Source organism: Eptesicus fuscus, chromosome 11 (genome assembly GCF_027574615.1).
Source record: "Eptesicus fuscus isolate TK198812 chromosome 11, DD_ASM_mEF_20220401, whole genome shotgun sequence".
NCBI lineage: Eukaryota > Metazoa > Chordata > Mammalia > Chiroptera > Vespertilionidae > Eptesicus > Eptesicus fuscus.
The window spans coordinates 81,564,388-81,582,874 of record NC_072483.1 but is presented as its reverse complement, the minus strand read 5'-3'; the positions used below and the strand labels follow the sequence as shown (position 1 = coordinate 81,582,874).

Genomic DNA, 18,487 nt, shown 5'->3' with positions numbered 1-18,487 from the left:
CAGCGGAGTATTCCATTTTATCTATCGTATGCCAACACGGATGGACCTGTGATGTGGGCATTCCGACACGATGCTGTTATAAACATAGCATCTTTCCACTTCTTGTGTGCTGCTGCTTCTATGTCCACCCACACAGATTCATATACCTCTTTGCACAGTTGCCTGGTTATTTTCTTAGGAAAAATTCCCAGCCGTGGGATTGCTGGAGTAAAGGGTATGTACATGTTACCTCTCGTCACATTTTTGCCAAGATGCCCTCCAAAATGTTTGAACAGGTGTGCCTTCCTGCTCCTCCTACCCTGTCCTTCCTCACTCTGCCTCTCAGGGAAAGTCGCTGCCACTCCAGCCTCGGCCTCTTCACCTGTGAAATGGGCGTGGGGACAGCAGGTCACAGTGAGCGTTTATGAAGCGCATACTAACTGCCAGGCTGTGTACCGACACTGTGTATGCATCACGTTGGCCACTGACATCTCACAGCAACCCTAGGAGAAAGGGTCTAATGTCCCTATTTTACTTTTATTTTCTCTGTTTCTGAGGCTCAGAGGGTTAAGTGACTTGCCTGAGGGCACCCAGTTCATTAGGCTGAGCTGTGTCCCTTCTGGGGTGAAGGGAGGGCTCTTTCTCTCCGGGAGCCACACTTTGGCTAGTCCAGGTGGCCAGGGAATGTCTGCTTAAGGAGTCCGCGTGGCTTCTCCACCACCGTGCGAGCTGGCGGGCATCCCATTACTCACTGGGCGGGACTGGCCCGAAGCACTTACCTCGGTGTGGAAATAGTCAGGAGGGATTTTCCAGAAAGTTTGGGGGATTTCCTCTGAGGACCAACTAAGTGTCTTTTCACTTTTGTTTCGGAAGAGAGGAAGCATGTTTTCAAAGTCGGCACCATCTCCCACAGTGAAATCCCAGACCTACACAATGCCCCAGCCCCACGGCCTTCCCTGACTGTGGCCATCCTCCACAGCTCCTGGCGGAAACGCCAGACTCGAACCCGCTTCCGTGAGTCTTTTCACTGCGGGATTCCAGGTCTCTGGGATCAGCGAATGAAGGAATCCTGATCCACACCTTCCACTTCCTTCTCGGGCCTAGTGATCTGGAAGTGTCCGAGCAACCTGAGCAACCTGAATATGCGAGCAACCTGAAAGGCGACTCTCAGGGGCTGGAGTGGGGCCTCAGGCCACTCTGGCTCCAAGAAGCCACTTCTGCAGGCAGCCAGCTCCCACAGACCCTGGGTGTGTGGCAGGCACATCCAGGGAGGGTAGCCTTTCCAAACCCTCTTTTTTTAAAAAAATAAAAAATAAATTTTTATTGACTTTTAGAGAAAGAGGAAGGGAGAGGGATCCAGGGACCGAGCCCACGACACACGCATGTGCCCTGACTGGGAATCAACGCTCAACCACTGAGCAACACTGGCCAGGCCAGACCCTCTTTTTAACGGAAAGAGATTTCTCCTGTGTTGGTTTAGCAGGTTGATGCCAAGTAAAGACAGAGGGGTGGAGAGGGAGATGATGGTTTTCAGTAAATAACGGTGCCGTGACCAGCCGTTGGAAGGGAGCTGGTAGGGAAATGTCCCACCTCGGCATTGGGACCCCAGAGCAGGAACCCAGGGAGGGCACAGTGATTGCCAGAGCACACAGCAAGGCCGAGGGGGTGTGTCTGTGCAGATAAAGTGTCGCAGGATGTAAATGCCATCGCACAGCCCAGCCAAGGATGGCTTCGAGGTGTCTTTCCCCGCCGGGCAGTTGGATCGTTTGAAATGAGCTCAGGCCTCGGTGGGGGAGGGCGGGCGGCCCCTCTGCCTCTTGCTGAGGCTAGGAGTTACGTGCTCAGAGAGGCTGGTCCCTGGGGACTCACCCCCTGCGTTGGGAGAAAGGTTTTTATGGCCTTATCTAACGTGATGCTGATTCCTTTTAAAAATATGTTGTTGGCCAGACGTTGCTGATGTGAACTTTGCAGAGTCATCTCAGGGAGGGAGGTGGCCCACGTTTGGGGAGTCTTTGTCATGAATAAGTAAAGAGAAGAGAAGAGGGAGGACCCAGGAGAAAACCTAAATGTGGGGGGGGGAGCAGGAAAATGAAAATATCTCTGAAACATCCCCAGTGTGCCTGGCTCGGTGCCTAGCACCTCGCATATGATTTTTTCATTCCATCTCTCTCCCAACCCCCTGAGGTGGGTGTTTTTATCCCCATCTTCCAGAGGAAGAAATGGATGCTCAAATGGGTTAAGCAACTTGCAGTGATACAGAGCTAAGAGGCAACGACCAAGAGGCAGAAAGATCATTAATGGAAATAAAAATGCTTCTACGGAAGGAAGAAAAAAATGGTTTTTTTTAGATATTTGATAGACTGATGCTACTGCTCATATGTGGGCAAGAGATAAGGCCTTAAAACCTCGCCATCGGCCGAGGTGCTCATTCTCTGTGGCTTTAGTAAAGCAAGGCAACTTCCTGTGTGTGTGTGTGACACTCTGCAAGCAAACGTTAAGTGGCCTTGTTTGAGCGATCCGAAACACCTGAGTGTCTGGAAACGAATGGAGAGAGAGCACATGAGCTGGAGTGAGACAAGGGGTCCTTTTCGTCTCCTTCAAGTGGTCTTTTCTCACCTGTGCCCCTTCGCGCCCTCCTCACCCAGGTATGACTTCATCGAGATCCGGGATGGGGACAGTGAGTCTTCAGACCTCCTGGGGAAGCACTGTGGGAACATCGCTCCGCCCACCATCATCTCCTCGGGCTCCGTGCTCTTCATCAAGTTCACCTCCGACTACGCCCGGCAGGGTGCCGGCTTCTCCCTGCGCTACGAGATCTTCAAGACAGGTGAGTGTGGTCCTGGGTGGGAAGCCAGGACCTGGGCAGCTAAGAGAAGAGGGGGCACCACCCTCTGTGTCTGGCTGTGGGGCACTGCCTACGGGAACTGTGTCATAGTCGTGTGCGCATAGACAGGTTGATGGAGGGAGGAGAGGTTCAGGCAGGCCTGGAGACAGACCAAGATGGAAGCCAGTTATAGTTATCATCCAACTTGCAAGGGCGATGTGCTGGGTGATGCCCGACGGGCCGACAAGCTTTGTTTGTGTCACCGAGAGAGAAGGGGCACCAGTTCAATAGAAAACCACTGTTGGGACGAATCTAATTCTTGTGTTTTTTAAAAATCACAGTAATCTTCATGGGAAAAGGCGAAACTCGGTTGACCTTCCTCCTAATTACTTCACGGTTTAATGTTGCCTGTATTTGGAATTACACGGGACAGGAGGACATAATCTTTGTATTGTGTAGAGTCTCTAAAGATCTCAGTGTGACCTACGCCCTCCCACTGGGGTCAGACAGTAGCTTTGAAACTCAGTTATGGCTCCCAGAGATTCCCCTCGCTGATCCACTTTACCACCTCTACCCATCGAACCCCCACTTCCTAAATGCCAATGAAGCTGACCCCGAAAAAGCAATAAAAAAGAAAAAAGACAGATCATGCACATCAAGCAGACTGCTTGCTTTCGACTACCTCCCCCTTAGACTGCTGAGAGCATGGGCCAGCGCTGATGCCCGTACCTGGATAGATCCAACTTTCATTCCCAAGACGCTGGCTCAGCATCTCCATTTCTGCTCTCCCAGCAGCGTGCCGGGCCCTCCGATAGGTGAGCTCATGATCATGAGGCCGAGTGAAGCTCATCCCCCAGTTCTCCCCTGTCCCTCGGCCGCTCTGCCACCTACGAGGCTCCCGCCCCAGCGGAGGCGCCGGTTCCCCTCACCAGCCTCAGTGTCGCAGCTCGTGGATGGAGCTGGTGAAAGCGGAGGCCTTGTCATCGAGAGGCCCAAGTCCGGCGCCTGTTGAGTTCAGTGTGAGGGGAGCTATTCATATATATTTTCTTTTTCACTAAACAGTTCTTGAAAGGAAGTGGTAGCTGCTGAAAGCACTTTTTATATCCACTCTGTCTAAATATTTGTGAAATTTGTCTGCCTGAGAACAAGAACGGAGAGTCTGATGAAGGGGCGGGGCCGAGGGAACTGTGTCGAGCCAGAGTGGGAGCCCAGACTCTCGCAGGCACGAGTCCCGAGAAGGGCCATCTGCTGCGGGTCATCACCCGCCTGACTCCACAAGGTCACGGGGACTGACAGTCTGTGTGCAGTGGCTCCAGGCGGGTGGGCAGCTCCTGAATCGCTTGATCCACAGTCCCCGAGTCCTGGGCAAGCTCCGATCACTGATGAAACGCTCATTGTAGCATTGCTGCTGGGAGCAGTGGGGAGAGAGGGCAGACAAGGGAATAAAAGAGTGTTGGCCCGCCTCTAGTGAGGGAGACAGGTGTGCCGACCCTCAGCATGCAACAGAGGCACATTGTTGGATGCATGTATGTAAATAGACATGTCAGTGGGAGGAAGAACTATAATACGAGGCAGAATGAGTAAGCGCTCAGGTAAGGTGTGACTGACACGTTGTGGTGGTGAAAATGAGGGCTCCATCGGGTGACTTGGCAAGTGGAGCATCTGGGAAGTCTATTCGATAGCAAGGTCCCCAGGGCTCAGCTGTCACTCGGCTCCACTGTGCTGGCCGTGGGAGGGAAACAGCTCCAAGCAAGGTCTCCAGGGAGCTGGCCACGGGGCTGTCGCAACAAAATGAGCAGGACTGTTCAAGCAGGACCTCTGTGTCATGCCTCCGGACTCAGTAGTTCACCACGGCGCTGCCACATTCTCCAGAAAGCCCCGGGAAAGTGGATGTTAACTCTACTCAGATTTAAGGGGACGGTGTTAAAAGTGGAAAACACAGGGGGGTATTAGAACTCAGCATTGCCATGTTGAGGACAGACTGAGGTAGGATTTTTTGAATGAGGCGGCGAGTCTGCGTACTTCTTAGAAACAAGAGTGCCCGCCGAGAGGGGTGGCTTGGGCGTGGAGACACGGGCAGCCTGCTTTCAGGACTGCCGTTGTCTGTACAAGGAGGAAGGGTGTGACTACAGTGGGGGGTATCTATCCCCGCCAACAACAGCCGTGCTTCTGGGAAATATAAGAAAGAAGACGAGAGCCCAGTGGTTTCTCGGGGCCACTGCAACCTGCCATCATGTCCGTTCCAAAGAGCAGCTCTGGGCATGAACGACAACTCGGCATAAAGCACATACAAGTACACGTGTGGGGGTGCAAACGTCAACATTCTTCCAGGCGCCGTGCCCTGCACCCACCGTGGGGAGTCTTGAGAGAAAATACACCATTGACATCATCTGCGGAACATGAAAGAAGCGCGTGCACATTCTGAAGAAGTGTAAACACACGCAGCTATGTTTGCCGGTCGGATTCATAGAGAAAGACGGGGGAACCGTAAACACAGACACACATGCCCATAGAGAGCGGCTCTGGAAGGCTTCGCCAGCACATCGCCCTGGCGAGACGGCTGCGAAATGAAACTGACAGACACCCCCCCCCCCCCCCCCCGCCCCGCCACTTGGGTACAGGCAGGGGCCATGCGGCTGGAGTGGGAGTGCGTGTCTGCCCTGAATGAAGTGGTTTACAAAGGAGTCTGTACATTACTAGACAGCCACATGTAAAGGGGTAAGCCAAAACAACTCGTCAACTCCCAGGCTCCCCAGTCCTCAAACCCTGGGCCGAACAGAGAAAGGAATTTTAAAATAACTTAAAATACAGCATCGGAGACTTGCATCACTGGAAAATGTGGCTTTTTTTTGTTTGTTTTCTGGTGCTCCTTTGGACCAACGTTCAAGATCAAGTTCACTTTCCTGGTGCCCGGGGACGTTTTGGGAACTGAAATCTCTGGGGTCGCTCACAGACAGAGAAAACCTGGAGTGCCCCCTCCCCCCACTCCCCGGACTGAAGAACTGGATGCACCTTCTGTAGTCCGGCCAAGCTCAGCTTCGGATAAAGCCCACATGTTGTGAATAGCTTTGTGCATGCAGATTCTTCTTCCGCTCGCAGGGTGACCGTAAACTGTGCGGTGGGAAACCAGGGAGAGGGCATTTTTCATAGCGGAGTCTTTTGGTCTGAAATCCCCCGGCTCCTATGGACAACCTCAGCACTGCGGGAACTTGAGTATCTGTTGCCGGAGATATTTTTCTTTCACCTCTAACCCTGGAACACATCACAGAAAAGGGGTCTTGGGTTAGGCAGTTATCTGCAAGGCTCAACTTTTGTGTCAGGGATCGTCCCCCTGTGCTGAGATCTCCGCTCCACATCTGATACTCAGCCGCCCGCTTTCCAACACTGACCACGGTTTAAATAACGAGAAGGCACTGTAACAAAGTCACGATTTATAATGGGTACGTTTGATTTTTCTGCATAAAAAGGATAAAATTGTTTGTCCACCTCATTCCAAATAAGGCAGGGGATATAACCCATGTAGAGCCACATGTCAAAGATACACACACTTTTTTCTTTTTCCATAAGAATGTCAGATGGAAAAATTCTGTGCCGTCAAATGCAGGCCTCAGAACCTGGAGACCGTGGGGGCTCTAGAAGCTCACCTTCTCCCGGCCTCCCCCAGGCTTACTGGGTGTCCTTTGTGGAAGCCTCCCCCACGGTTGGGAGGAACCAAAGAAAGATCCCACCACGAATTCCCCGCTCCCGGGGGTGGGGACTCCCATCGCCTTGGAAGGGAGAGATGGTAGAGCCACCTCTGGAAGGAAGGTCGATGCCTTCCCAGCTCTGGATGCCTGCTGTGAAGAGCTCCTTTCCCCTGGCTGAGTGGCCCGCGTGAAGCAGGCCGCACAGCGCTAGCCTTCTCAAAGTTCCCTTCGGCCCCAAGACCTGCCAGCTGGCCTGGCCTCGCCCAACCGCCTCATCTGGCCATTGAGGAGGCCTGGGAGCTGAGGGCTAGACGGTAACCAACGCCAGGGGCTCGCTAGGAAACTGGGGTGCCATCCAGCTCCTCCCGCTGGCCCTGGCCGCCCATTGGGCTGCCCTGCCCCGGAATGATGGGATGCGGAGCTGCTGAGATGTGGCCCGCAGAGAGCCCCCAACAAGTCCTGAAGAGGCTGGCTCTCGCCCCAGGTGTCGGGCCCACCTGCCAAAGCTCAGTGCTGGGTAGGTGGCGATGTTGGAATTTCCTGCTCATCTGCATGATACCTTTTCCAAGTCAGACTTTGCTGCTTCCCAGACAGTCATCATCAATAAAGAGGCTCACGGAGGGGCCTCTGCAGGAGCTGCGGATAAAGACATCGCCCCAGGCCGGGATCCGCATATTGACATCCCATAGTTGTATTTCTGGGGGCTCCCAGGAGACACTTCCTGCCAGTAAACACCTGCTTTATTGAGGATTTGGGTGTGTTTTTTCTTCATGCTTAGAGGGCCTATTTATCCTCCTCATAAATCCTGCTTCCTTTTTTTTTTTTTTTTTATTTTAAAATCAGAACGTCGTGAAATCAATTCTACTTGTCCGGCAGTACCCACGCTGCATTAACTCGCCTCAGAGGGCGCCCTGTGCAGCTCACGTCCCGAGGGCCTGGCTGCAGCGTCCTGGGCCGTCTCTGGGCCTCTCCTGGCAGATGGAGGCTGCGTCACAGAACTCTGGGAATGTGACTCCACCTAGAGGCATTAGGGGTAGGGTGGCTGGAATCCTGTCACAGCTCCCGCTGCCCGCCCAGCCCGCCCCGGGGTGCCAATGTGTGCCACATGCAATAAGGACGCCTCCCTGAGTCCCGAGAAAGCAGACGCGAGCGCTTTAGCAGCACAGCAAGGCCGCCCCACAGAAAGGAGCCAGGAGCCTCCCCGGCGGCCGCACAGGGCCGCATTTTTCGGGACTTGCTGCCCAGCGGCCTTTCACAGCCCCAGCGCCCCGCTGTGATCCACCGGCTACAAACGTCGATTGTTCATTGTCTGGCCACTACAGAGCAGCTCGTTTTAATATAGTCATGACATGAATGAGACCCGAGCTCCCCTTTGCCCCTCCCCTGGGGCACCTTGGATCTTGGAGGGAGAAGGGGGCACTCGCTTGGCGCTGGTACAATAGGGGCTGTGTTGAGGTCAGCAATAAATAAGGGGTAACATTGTTTGCCCTGCTGGCGATCAGCAAGCCTTCCTTAAGGATTGAAATAACTTACATTTCTGGAGCAAGCAGCTGAGTAATTGAGAAAGAAGTCTCTGTTCCTCTTTTCAAGAGAATCTCTCTCTCTCTCTCTCTCTCTCTCTCTCTCTCTCTTTCTCTCTTTCTCTCCACACACACACACTTCTCCCCCCCCACCCCCAATTCCTCAATTACTATTCTTACTCTTACATGTAGAGCAAACCATCTCGCCTCCTTAATTTCTCTCTTAAAGAGGGTCCCGCTCACGGGCTTGACACGTGAATGGGAAGAGTATGTTGCTTCAAGGGCCACTCCAGTGGAAACAAACCCCCCATGAGTAGGGATTTGGGCCCAGACATTTCAATAACTCAGGCAACAGAGGCAGCTCAGAAAGGCTTCTTCTCCTTTCTTTTTTTTTTTTTTAATTTCTTTATTGATTAAGGTGTCACATATTTGTCCTCATCCCCCCATTCCCATCCCACACCCCTCCCCATGGATGCCCCAACCCCCTGTTGAACTTAACCATTGGTTAGGCTCATATGCATGCACACAAGTCCTTTGGTTGATCTCTCCCCCCTCCCGCCACCCCCCATCGATAGTCTGATCGATGCCTCCTTGTTTCTGGTTCTGTTCTTGTTCATCAGTCTATGTTGTTCATCGTCTTCTCCTTTCTTAATGCTACGGTTCTCTTTGACGTGCAGGCTCCGAAGATTGTTCGAAAAACTTCACCAGCCCCAACGGGACCATCGAGTCCCCCAGGTTCCCCGAGAAGTACCCCCACAACTTGGACTGCACCTTCACCATCCTGGCCAAACCCAAGATGGAGATCGTCCTGCAATTTCTGACCTTTGACCTGGAGCACGACCCCTTGCAGGTGGGAGAGGGAGACTGCAAATACGACTGGCTGGACATCTGGGACGGCATCCCGCATGGTGAGTGCTGTCGCTGTCACCAGGCACTCCTCAGGAGCCTCTCCTGGGCCTGCTGATTGCATTAGGAACAATGAAAAGAGAGAGCGAGACTTCAAACCTCCTGAGGGTTTGTATGGGACCCACCATGATGTTCTTGTCTTATCCTACACCAAGGAGGGTTTCAGAGATTGCAGGAGGGCAATCCTTGCTTGGAGGCATTGGTTTGGAGAAGGATAGGAGGAGACGGAGGAGATACTTGGGTGAGGATGAGAAAAACTATCGGCGATGCTCTTTCCTCCTTCATGTTGTCAGGGTTTCCATAGAAAATGACTCAGTGGCCACCCTCTGTGCCCAGATAGGACTCTCAAGCCGGTTGATGAGGTGTAAATCCCGCTCTGCTTATTAGTGGCTCTGCAGCCTTGTGCAAGCCACTAACCTGTCTGTCGTATCTGTATAAATAAGCTGCTGGTGTCATTATTATTACTATAATTCCATTATTATTAATATAGTCATAGATGTCAAAAGGGCACAGCACCCAAGGCCAAGAGGAACCCGGAACCTGTACTTCTTGGCAAGAGGCCAGCATAAGACTTGGGAATAGTCTGTGTCAGCGAGGAACCCAACCTTTCGCTTGGGTAGTCATTCGAAGTGTTTTGCCCCATAACGGAGACCCGACAGCTAAGCAGTTTCATTTCCTGAGAAAAACACAAAATTTAGTCATAAAACTCGGGCTGGAGCTCTGTTATTTCCTTGCTGTCTGAATAACGACTATCACGTGACCTCTGGGAGCCTCAGTCCTTTCTTCTGTAGAGCAGGCGTTATAATGACACCTTTCCTACCCATCTCCCAGGCTGTGAGCACAGGATGGGGCGCGTCAGTGAAGGGACTCTTTACTGTGCGGGCAAAATGTTAGACATTGTCCCTAAAACATATCTTTGGTTGTTCTCTTACGCCAAGGCATACAAAGCGGGGCCCCATTGAATGACTTGCGCTTGTGGGGGAAGGAGGACATACTGAAAATGGCATTTGACGTTTCCCTATCTGTTGCCCTCTCTTTGTTCTGCGTGTCCAGTGGGTCCCCTGATCGGCAAGTACTGCGGGACCAAAACACCCTCTGAACTACGTTCGTCGACAGGGATCCTCTCTCTGACCTTTCACACGGACATGGCGGTGGCCAAGGACGGCTTCTCTGCCCGCTACTACCTGGTCCACCAAGAACCGCTAGAGAGTGAGTTGGCCGGTTGGGAACCTCTGTCCTGTCCCTTCCTCAGAGGAGGGAGGGCGTGCTGACCTCCCCAAGACCAGGGGCCTGGCGGGCATTCTGCAGAACCTGCATAGGCATCTGAGTTCAGAGAACGGGAGCTGTTAGGCAAAGATGAATAAAAACAGAACAAATGTCCATCTGGGTGCTCATTTCTTTAAAGGAAACAAATAGTTATGTGTACCAAGAATTCGTTATTCCCAGGGAAAGTTACAGGAGCATCTCAAGTTTTTCTCATCTATAAATAAAAGGGAGGTTAGTTAGGATATCTGTATAAAATTCCCCCTGTGCTAACATTGAGTCTGGGACCCTTTTTCTTCCTCCCCAAGCCTCAGTGACCATAGTCAGAAGCAGCGGATTTAAATCTCTCTATATGTATTTTGACGTTAAACATCTCTGGCCCCAGGTAGAGCTTATCCCATACTTCCCTGCACACTTCCAGGACACACAGCGGTCTGAGCTCCCGCTACGTGCCAGGCACTGTGTCTAGCACAACGTGCAGCTGAGCCCAGGGTCCTGGACTTGCTCTCTGGGCCACCAGTCTCCTGCCCTGAGCTCCATCTTCATACCTGCTCCTCCTGAGCATGTGCTTCAACGGTGCTCCCATTTTCCATTAGAAACCCAAGTGATAGCCTAAGGACTGAAGGAGCACTTGAAGGATGGTTAGAGCAGGGGAAGTCCGCCATGGTTGTAGACAGCATGCCTCATGCTTACCTATAGGCACGGCAGCCTGGCCTGCTGAAAAGTCAATGCGTTTTATTCTGGGATTTTTTTTTTTTTTCTTCAAAGGGCTCATGAATATTGAGTGACAAGAAAATAATATTGCAGATTGCACCAAATTCTGCAAATGGCCAGAGCAGTCATAAAACTAAATAGGCCTGAAACCTGAAAAGCTTGCTGGTCTTTATCAGACACATGCACACACAAATATTGACCAGTGTGTGCAGTATTCATGGGAAGGACAGCAATTGAACTGATGGCGCAAGGTCAGAGTAAGGGACTTCCAGGTCTATTTGCCCAGACAGGTGGTTCGGGGAAAGGGAGACTGACATGCACATGCTTATAGAGATCTCCTGAAGACCGGTACTTACTGCTTTGTAATGTCTGCCTTCTGTGCTAGAACTCACGAGACACTGGAGTGAAAGAAAAGAAGAAGCAAAAGATGCCTTCTGGGTGTTTATTAATGAAGCAGGCTTCCCACGATGTATCAGCCCACCCAAATTGCCACAGTCGATCACACATGTACCTGTATTTCAATAATGGTGCATCTGGCGTCTGTGAGCATCTGTAGCCCGCAGCACTAACAGTTCTTGTGCTTTGGATTGTATTTTTAATTTGTATGATGATTCTTATTTATACACAGCCTGATTTCTTTTAGGTCCAATTTAGTTTCCTTCAGACCCAGAGGGGTTGTCAAGCTCTAGGACTTGGTGTAGCTTTTTTTTTTTTTTTTTTTTTTTTTTTAACATGGGAGTGTATAATTAGGTCTTCAAGATGAAAGAGTGCCTGCAAGGACTTGTCCCAAGAAGGGAAGTGTGTTTTGCGAGTCCCGAGGGTATGAGATTGAGATCCCTAACTCTGTGCTTGACCGTCTCCGCTCCCCAGACTTTCAGTGCAATGTCCCTCTGGGAATGGAGTCCGGCAGGATCGCTAACGAGCAGATCAGTGCCTCCTCTACCTACTCTGACGGGAGGTGGAGACCTCAGCAAAGCCGGCTCCATGGGGATGACAACGGCTGGACACCCAACTTGGATTCCAACAAGGAGTATCTCCAGGTACTTGCTCAGCTGTCAGAGGGTACGCAGGGTGTGCGTGTATTGGCGGGCAAGGGGGGTGGCTCCTCGTCTAGAGTGGACAAAGGGCACAAAGAAAATAAACACAGCATCCTTGAGAACACCATCCACTCACCCATCCACCCGAACAGACACATGTGCCGGGCACGAATAGGCTGTGCAGGCACCGTGCTGAGTGCTGGGCTAAATGACGAGTAAGATGGACACTGCCCTGCTCTTGTGAAGATTGCCAGGCCTTGGGGACGCTGTTTGGCCAAGATGCTGTTTCTCCTATCGCTATAGACTTCCAGGGAACCGTCTATGAACAGTCCCAGGTCTTCCTCATCCTTGGCACAGGGAGGCATCGGAAATGTGATGGGGGGTAGGGGGTGGTAGGCGTCTTCCTAAGGGCAGGCTTGGGAGTTGCTAGCTGAGCAGGGCAGCGTCCCATGATCCTTGCTGTTTGGAGGAGCCCCGCCAGGCAGGGTTTGCACAGAGCTCTCAGAAGAGAACCTGGGGAAATGTCCGCACCGGGAATGGCACTCCAGTTGCCCAGCTGCTCTGCAACATCTTCTTAGACTGCTGTTTGCTTCCCTCCCGAATGAGACTTACTGTCATGTTGAGTAATCCTTCCTTGCATGACAGACGTGTCCAGTTCTCATCCCCAGGGAAGAGCAAGCTGCTAGTCCCCTGCTTAAGCAAGGCCTCGTGACTCACAGCAGACAGCCTTGTGACCCATTGACAAGCCTGTCTTCGCTCGGATGCCACACGGTGACCTCTGCTCTGAGAAGGACATTGCAGAGCGCACAATGGGGACGGGGAAAAGACCACTTAGAAACTTTCAGGGAGGCCCTCACAGCACAACCCTAAGGCCATGTGTCACTGTCTGCCCTCCAAAAATCTTTCTCATCCTGCAAAGCTTCCAGAAAGTTCTCCCTTATAATGGGCATCCCATTGATTATACCTTGAGTTTTGGTCCTTAATCACATACTTTCTCTTACTGCTATCCACCTGTTTATCATGCACAGATACCGCCCTGGGTACTTCTGTTGAATGCTTAATAGTGCTGAGCACATGTTAAGTCGCCAGTCAAGGCTTGCTGGGTCAGATTTTCCCAGTATGTGCTGGCTAAATTTTGATCACTTGGAGATTACCATTAAGAAACGCTGTAGCCCTAGCTGGTTTGGCTCAGTGGGTACAATATCGGCCCGTGGACTGAAGGTTCAATTCTGGTCAAGGGCACATACCTTGGTTGCAGGCTCAATCCCCAGACCTGGTTGGGGCATGTGTGGGAGGCGACCAATCCATGCGTCTCTTTCACATCGATGTTTCTCTCTCTGTCTCTCCCCGTTCCTTCCATCCTCTCTAAAAATCAATGAAAAAATATCCTCGGTGGGGATTAACAAACGAAAAGAAGCACTGTGGCCCGCAAAAGAATGACATCCAGCAACTTCCAAATGGGTTTGGTGTTCTAGGAGGGGAGGGGCCTCAAAATGTTGGCCATCCTCCTCATGGAGCAAAGGTCAGGTCTTGGTGCATAAGCCTAATTGCTTGGGCAGACTCTGCCTGCCCTTTGGCCCCTTACTGACCTGAGCAACTAAATACACAATGGAGTGAGGGACTGAAGGGAGGGGAGACAGACCTGAGCTGAGATTTTGCAACTAGGGCATCGTAAGTGAATTGGATTGAATTGCACTGGATTGGAGTGGATTGGATTGGATTTAGCCATTGTTCCTTTAAAGCAGAATCTGCGTTGGCTATCCAAGGCAGGCTGCTGTTTAGTAAGAAGGGGTCATGGTTCTAGACATTCAATGATTCCCTTAAGATTAAACTTCATACTGTCCATTCAGATTTGCAAAGAGAGAGAGAGAGAGATAAATAATCATTACAATTTCAAAGGTGTCCAATTTAGTGTCAAATAAGTTGAGTTTCGCTGTCTAGTGCAATTGCAAATTGGCCCTTAATCACGGATACATCTGAGTGATCACAGACACGGGTTGTGCGCTGAGTATGACAATTGTGTCCTTCGAAGAAAAGCAAGACGCTGCCTTGCGTCGGGAGTCACAGCCCCCTTACTACCCCTCCTCTCTTCCTCAGGTGGACCTGCGCTTTCTAACCATGCTCACGGCCATTGCAACGCAGGGGGCGATTTCCAGGGAAACCCAGAACGGCTATTACGTCAAATCCTACAAGCTGGAAGTCAGTACTAATGGTGAAGACTGGATGGTGTACCGGCATGGCAAAAACCACAAGGTAAACCCATTTCCCCACCTCACGGGCATGCTGGGACGGTGCAGGACAGGTGGGGCGAGAGGAGCTTCCGGGCAGCTCCACACGGGGACGGAGTCTTGTTCAGTGAGGCTCAAATAACTGATGGAGGCATGGGAGATGCTGGCCCGGAAAATACTCTTCCTTATGCTAAAGTGATTGGAAAATACCATTTCTCCAACAACCTGGCAGCTGTTGCATCCTGCAGAGCAGGCAGCGAGAGAGAGAGAGAGAGAGAGAGAGAGAGAGAGAGAGAGAGAGAGAGAGCTTGCAGAGTGCTCTCTGACTGCAAATGAAGGAGAAACTCTGTTCCCAGTCCTAGTCTCCCCACACAGGATTCATTGAGCATTTATGGCCGGAGTCCCTTCCACACGCTGGGTTAACAATCACGAAACCACAGGAACCGGCAGTTCAGGAGTTACCAAGGTCTGGCAATGAAAGGGCACAAATCCTGAGAGGGAATCACCATGTCCCAAGGAAGAAAGAGGATAATAAATAGCGAGGAGAAATCCATGTATCGGGGATGGCATCTGAACGGGCAGTCCTGCTTGGCACAGAGCAGTGCATTCTCTCTCTCGGCCGGGCCTTCAGCATCGAGGGCTCCCGGAGGTGTGGCCGGGCGGGTGACGTGGGGCTTTGTGGTACCTATGGACGGATGTCTGCCGCTCAGATTTCTTAAGACATTCTGGCGCTGGCAATGTGGCTGTGCGCTCAGGGTCTGGGGGCTGATTGGCTGGTGGGCTCACCTGGGTGGGGGAGCTCTGGTATCACCGACTGGCTCGAGGCCTGGAAGGAGCATGCTCACCCTTCTCTGAAGGGAACCGGGGACAGAGGGAAAGGGGTCCCCTCTCTGGGGCTATAGTTCCACCAGAGCCCTGGTCCTTCGGGTTGTGAAGGATCGAAATGGGACACAGACCTAGAGAAGCCAAAGGCCTTCCCAGCATTCCCCTCTGCTCATCCCTGACCCCAGGCAGCTGGCTCTTGCCGTGCAGCTGGAAACCCCGGGCCCAGAAAATCCTGAGCTATAGTGTTGGCGGCCCCGTTTCACTCGGGCAACGTGAGTTTTTAAAGGAGTGGATTTTTTTTTTTTTTTACATCAAAATTGCCATAGTAACATGGCACCATTCATCTGAAAAGCGTGGCTTCTCGATATTACTAGGCATCAGTGCACACAGACACAGGAATTCCCCACTTCACAGATAAAGGGGGCGCGTGAAAGAGTTCCTGGCCCTGACACACGGGGCCAGGTCTAGTTCCTCACTGGCTTCGTCTGTTGCAGAAAGAGTTGGCAAATATCACTTGGAAATGGCAAGCCTGGGTGGGCGCTGGGGCCTGGGAGCGCTGTGCACTGAGTCTTCCCCCACCCCGCTCATTTTCGTGCCTTCTTCCTCCACCCACCAGTAAGAAACTGGTAGAACCCAGAGCTTCGGCAGGTAGGCGAGGGCCGGCAGCTGGGAGGCGGCGGGTCCCGGGGGAGGACGAGGAGGCTCACCTGACCGCCGCCCTGTCCAGGCTCAGTGACTAAGCAGCGCAGGCCAGAGGGATCCTGTAGCATAAGCTGATTTTAAGAGCATGCAGATGGACCGGATGCTATTTAAAACACCATTTGGAGGGACTCTGCTTTTGGAAATACCTTAGCGCTGCACATTTTGATAGAATGCTGTCCTCCCTGGCTTTATCCCTGGTATTCGTGCTGCAGGGGAGATGTTCCTGAGAATTGAATTTTGCTTTCTGGGTGCCTTTAGAACCATTTTCCTCAACTTTTTCATATTGGATCTCCCTCTCTCTCTCTGTGTGTGTGTGTGTGTGTGTGTCTCTCTCTCTGTCTCTCTCTCTCTCTCTCCCCTCCTCTTCCCACCCTTGTCTAAAATTTCCCCCCAGTAGCCAAGGGATAATTTGTTTTTGTTTTGTTATTGTCTGGTTTTTAGTGAGTCAGTCCTACCCACTTAAAGGCATTGGGGCAGAGGAGTAGCATGTCTGTCCCTCTTAGAAATTCATCCTCTTGGTACCTACAAGGAGATGGGAGGATGCAAAGCCTGCCCAATAGACATTGCCCCCTCCCTCACGCCCCCTCACCCCCTGCGGTGTGGCAGGCCCCAGGGGAGACCTGCTGGGTCCTCCCCTCCAAGGGTGATCTCCCTGCACCTTCATTAGCAGGTCTACCTCCCAGATGTCTGTATTTCAGGGGCAGAGTCCATAGCGTTCAGGAGCCTCACTCTCTGGGCTGTTGGGGGGCGGAGTGGGGGATCGCTGAGTGGACCATGCCAAATAGATTTGTCAAGTCTGCTGCAGTCTGATTTGATGCCACGAAGGGGAGGCGGGGTGAGGAGGGGACTTGGGGGCAGTGGAGGGAGCAGCTTTGTCTATGCCGGGTGCGACCGCTGAGCCTTTCTTTGTAGCTGCTGGATGGCGGGCGCCGTGCCAAGCTCACTGGTGCTAAGTAGTAGCTGGAAAGCCAGATTCAGACAGCAGGACCTGTGAGCAAAGCGTCGCCGAGATGGAGGCAGCAGCCGGCGCTGCTCTGTGGGCAGGGGGCGGGTTCGCAGATGCAGACCAGGGCACCAGGTGTGAAGGGGGAGGCGCGGTGGTGTTTGGGGCAGAAATGTGGGAACCTGATTTTATGCCCTGCACACCCATACAATGGACCAAAGACCAGGGAATTGGGGAAATTGGAGAAAAACAAGATGAATGAGCGCTCAAGGTGATGGAGGAGGGCCGTGCCATTTCCTTGCAAAACACTGTTTAAAATTTAGGCCCAGGTTGGGCTGAGGCAAGGACTGGGCCTGTGGGGGGAGGAAGTGAGGAAAACTCGGGGAGGCGGCTTTCCATCCAACAGGTAGTGGTGAGGCTGCCTGAGAGAAAGGCATTAATTACACTGTAGCCGGGGGTAGGGCGAGCATCCCCCTGCAGTGCGTGGCACAGTCATGCAGGCCATATGCACAGCACATTCCCCAACCCTTCTCCAGTCCCACATGCCAGAAACACGGAACCTATGCTTTTCCTACAGGGCGGGTCCTCCTTCTGCGCATTTATGGCGTAACCACAAGGCGCGGAGCTCGGCCGCCTGCTGGAGCCCATACCCTGCCCATGTGCTCCCTTAGATTACACAAATTGCTTCCCATAGATTTCCTCAGAAACCACAAGCAGAAAACGGCTGCTTTTGGTTTCCCCAGCTGCATTAATAACACCCCAAACATAGACAGAGTGTTGTAAATACAATAGTAGATGGTTCGCGGGTGTGTCTATAATTGTAGGCACACATAGAGCCAGGGAGAGGCGTGGGGGGAGAGGGAGGCGCTGGAAGGCAGGAGGCCTTGGCCAAGTTCCTGCTCACCTCGGGGATGCCGGTTCCGTGAGTCCGCACTGGAGGGAATGAGGCCAGGACCGGTGTCAGGACAGGGGGACAGAGGCCGTTGCCCGTATATGTCTAAGCAAAAGCCCTGGCCTCCAGGCCTCCCTTATTTGGTAAATGTGGGCAACTCCCCTGTTGACACAGCTCTGGGTACCTTCCTCTGAGTCACAGCACTGCTGGGCTATTCTGATGTATTTTGAAGAAATTCTAGCTAAAAGAGAAAGTCTGGGGCCGGGGGGGCTAAATAGATCCTGATGACCACACTGAGGATGGGAGGGTGAGACTGGGATGAGGAAAGGTTTGGGTCCGAGAGTTTTTAGAATCACCCCCTGATGCATGGCAGAAACGTCCTAAGCTCGACATATTAATGTAATGATGACCTCCAAGGGGCTCGGAGAACCCTCAGGCACCCACTTTCTCGCTTCGGAATTTAACAGGGTTTCAAAGACTGTGGACTTGAAACTCTGAGACAAGTCATTTGCCCCTGAGACGTGGGGAACCGCGCGGTCCCTGCAGAAGGCACCTGGTCACCAGGCTCTGATCCCCAGGCAGGTGTCCTCACCGTCTGGCCCACGCCTTGCTCGCCATCTTGCGTGCAGAGGGAAGCTGGCTGCCTGGATGTTTTGTCTCGAGGCCAGGAGGGGTGCCTTTTCCCAGAGAGCCTGTGAGAGAGATCTGAAGGCAGGTCGCATCTGGACAGCATGGCTCAGAGTGCCAGGCTCAGCGCTGCTGAGTTTGGGCCCCGTCCTAGAATCCTGAGGATGTAGAGTTGAAAGAAGTTGCTTTGCGTTTGATTTGGCCACGTCCCTTGAAAACAAACAAACACCCCCACTTAAAAAATCCTCTGTCCTAGATTTGTTTTCTAAATTAAACCAAATCACTTGGAAAGCCGTTGGGGAATTTGAAAACCTCTGCGAAACGACCAGAGACTGGGGAGG

General features: G+C 52.3%; 1 protein-coding gene across 5 annotated transcripts in view; it reads left to right on the top strand.

Annotated features, from left to right (window-relative positions):
- NRP2 (neuropilin 2) overlaps positions 1-18,487 on the top strand; it is a 120,528-nt gene that overhangs the window by 35,703 nt on the left and 66,338 nt on the right. For all 5 annotated transcript variants that reach the window (XM_008145249.3, XM_008145248.3, XM_008145253.3 and 2 more), the window contains exons 3-7: positions 2,625-2,806; positions 8,687-8,917; positions 9,969-10,124; positions 11,763-11,932; positions 14,027-14,182. In XM_008145249.3, coding sequence (XP_008143471.2) covers positions 2,625-2,806; positions 8,687-8,917; positions 9,969-10,124; positions 11,763-11,932; positions 14,027-14,182 — 895 coding nt within the window. The remainder of the gene's footprint in view (positions 1-2,624; positions 2,807-8,686; positions 8,918-9,968; positions 10,125-11,762; positions 11,933-14,026; positions 14,183-18,487) is intronic.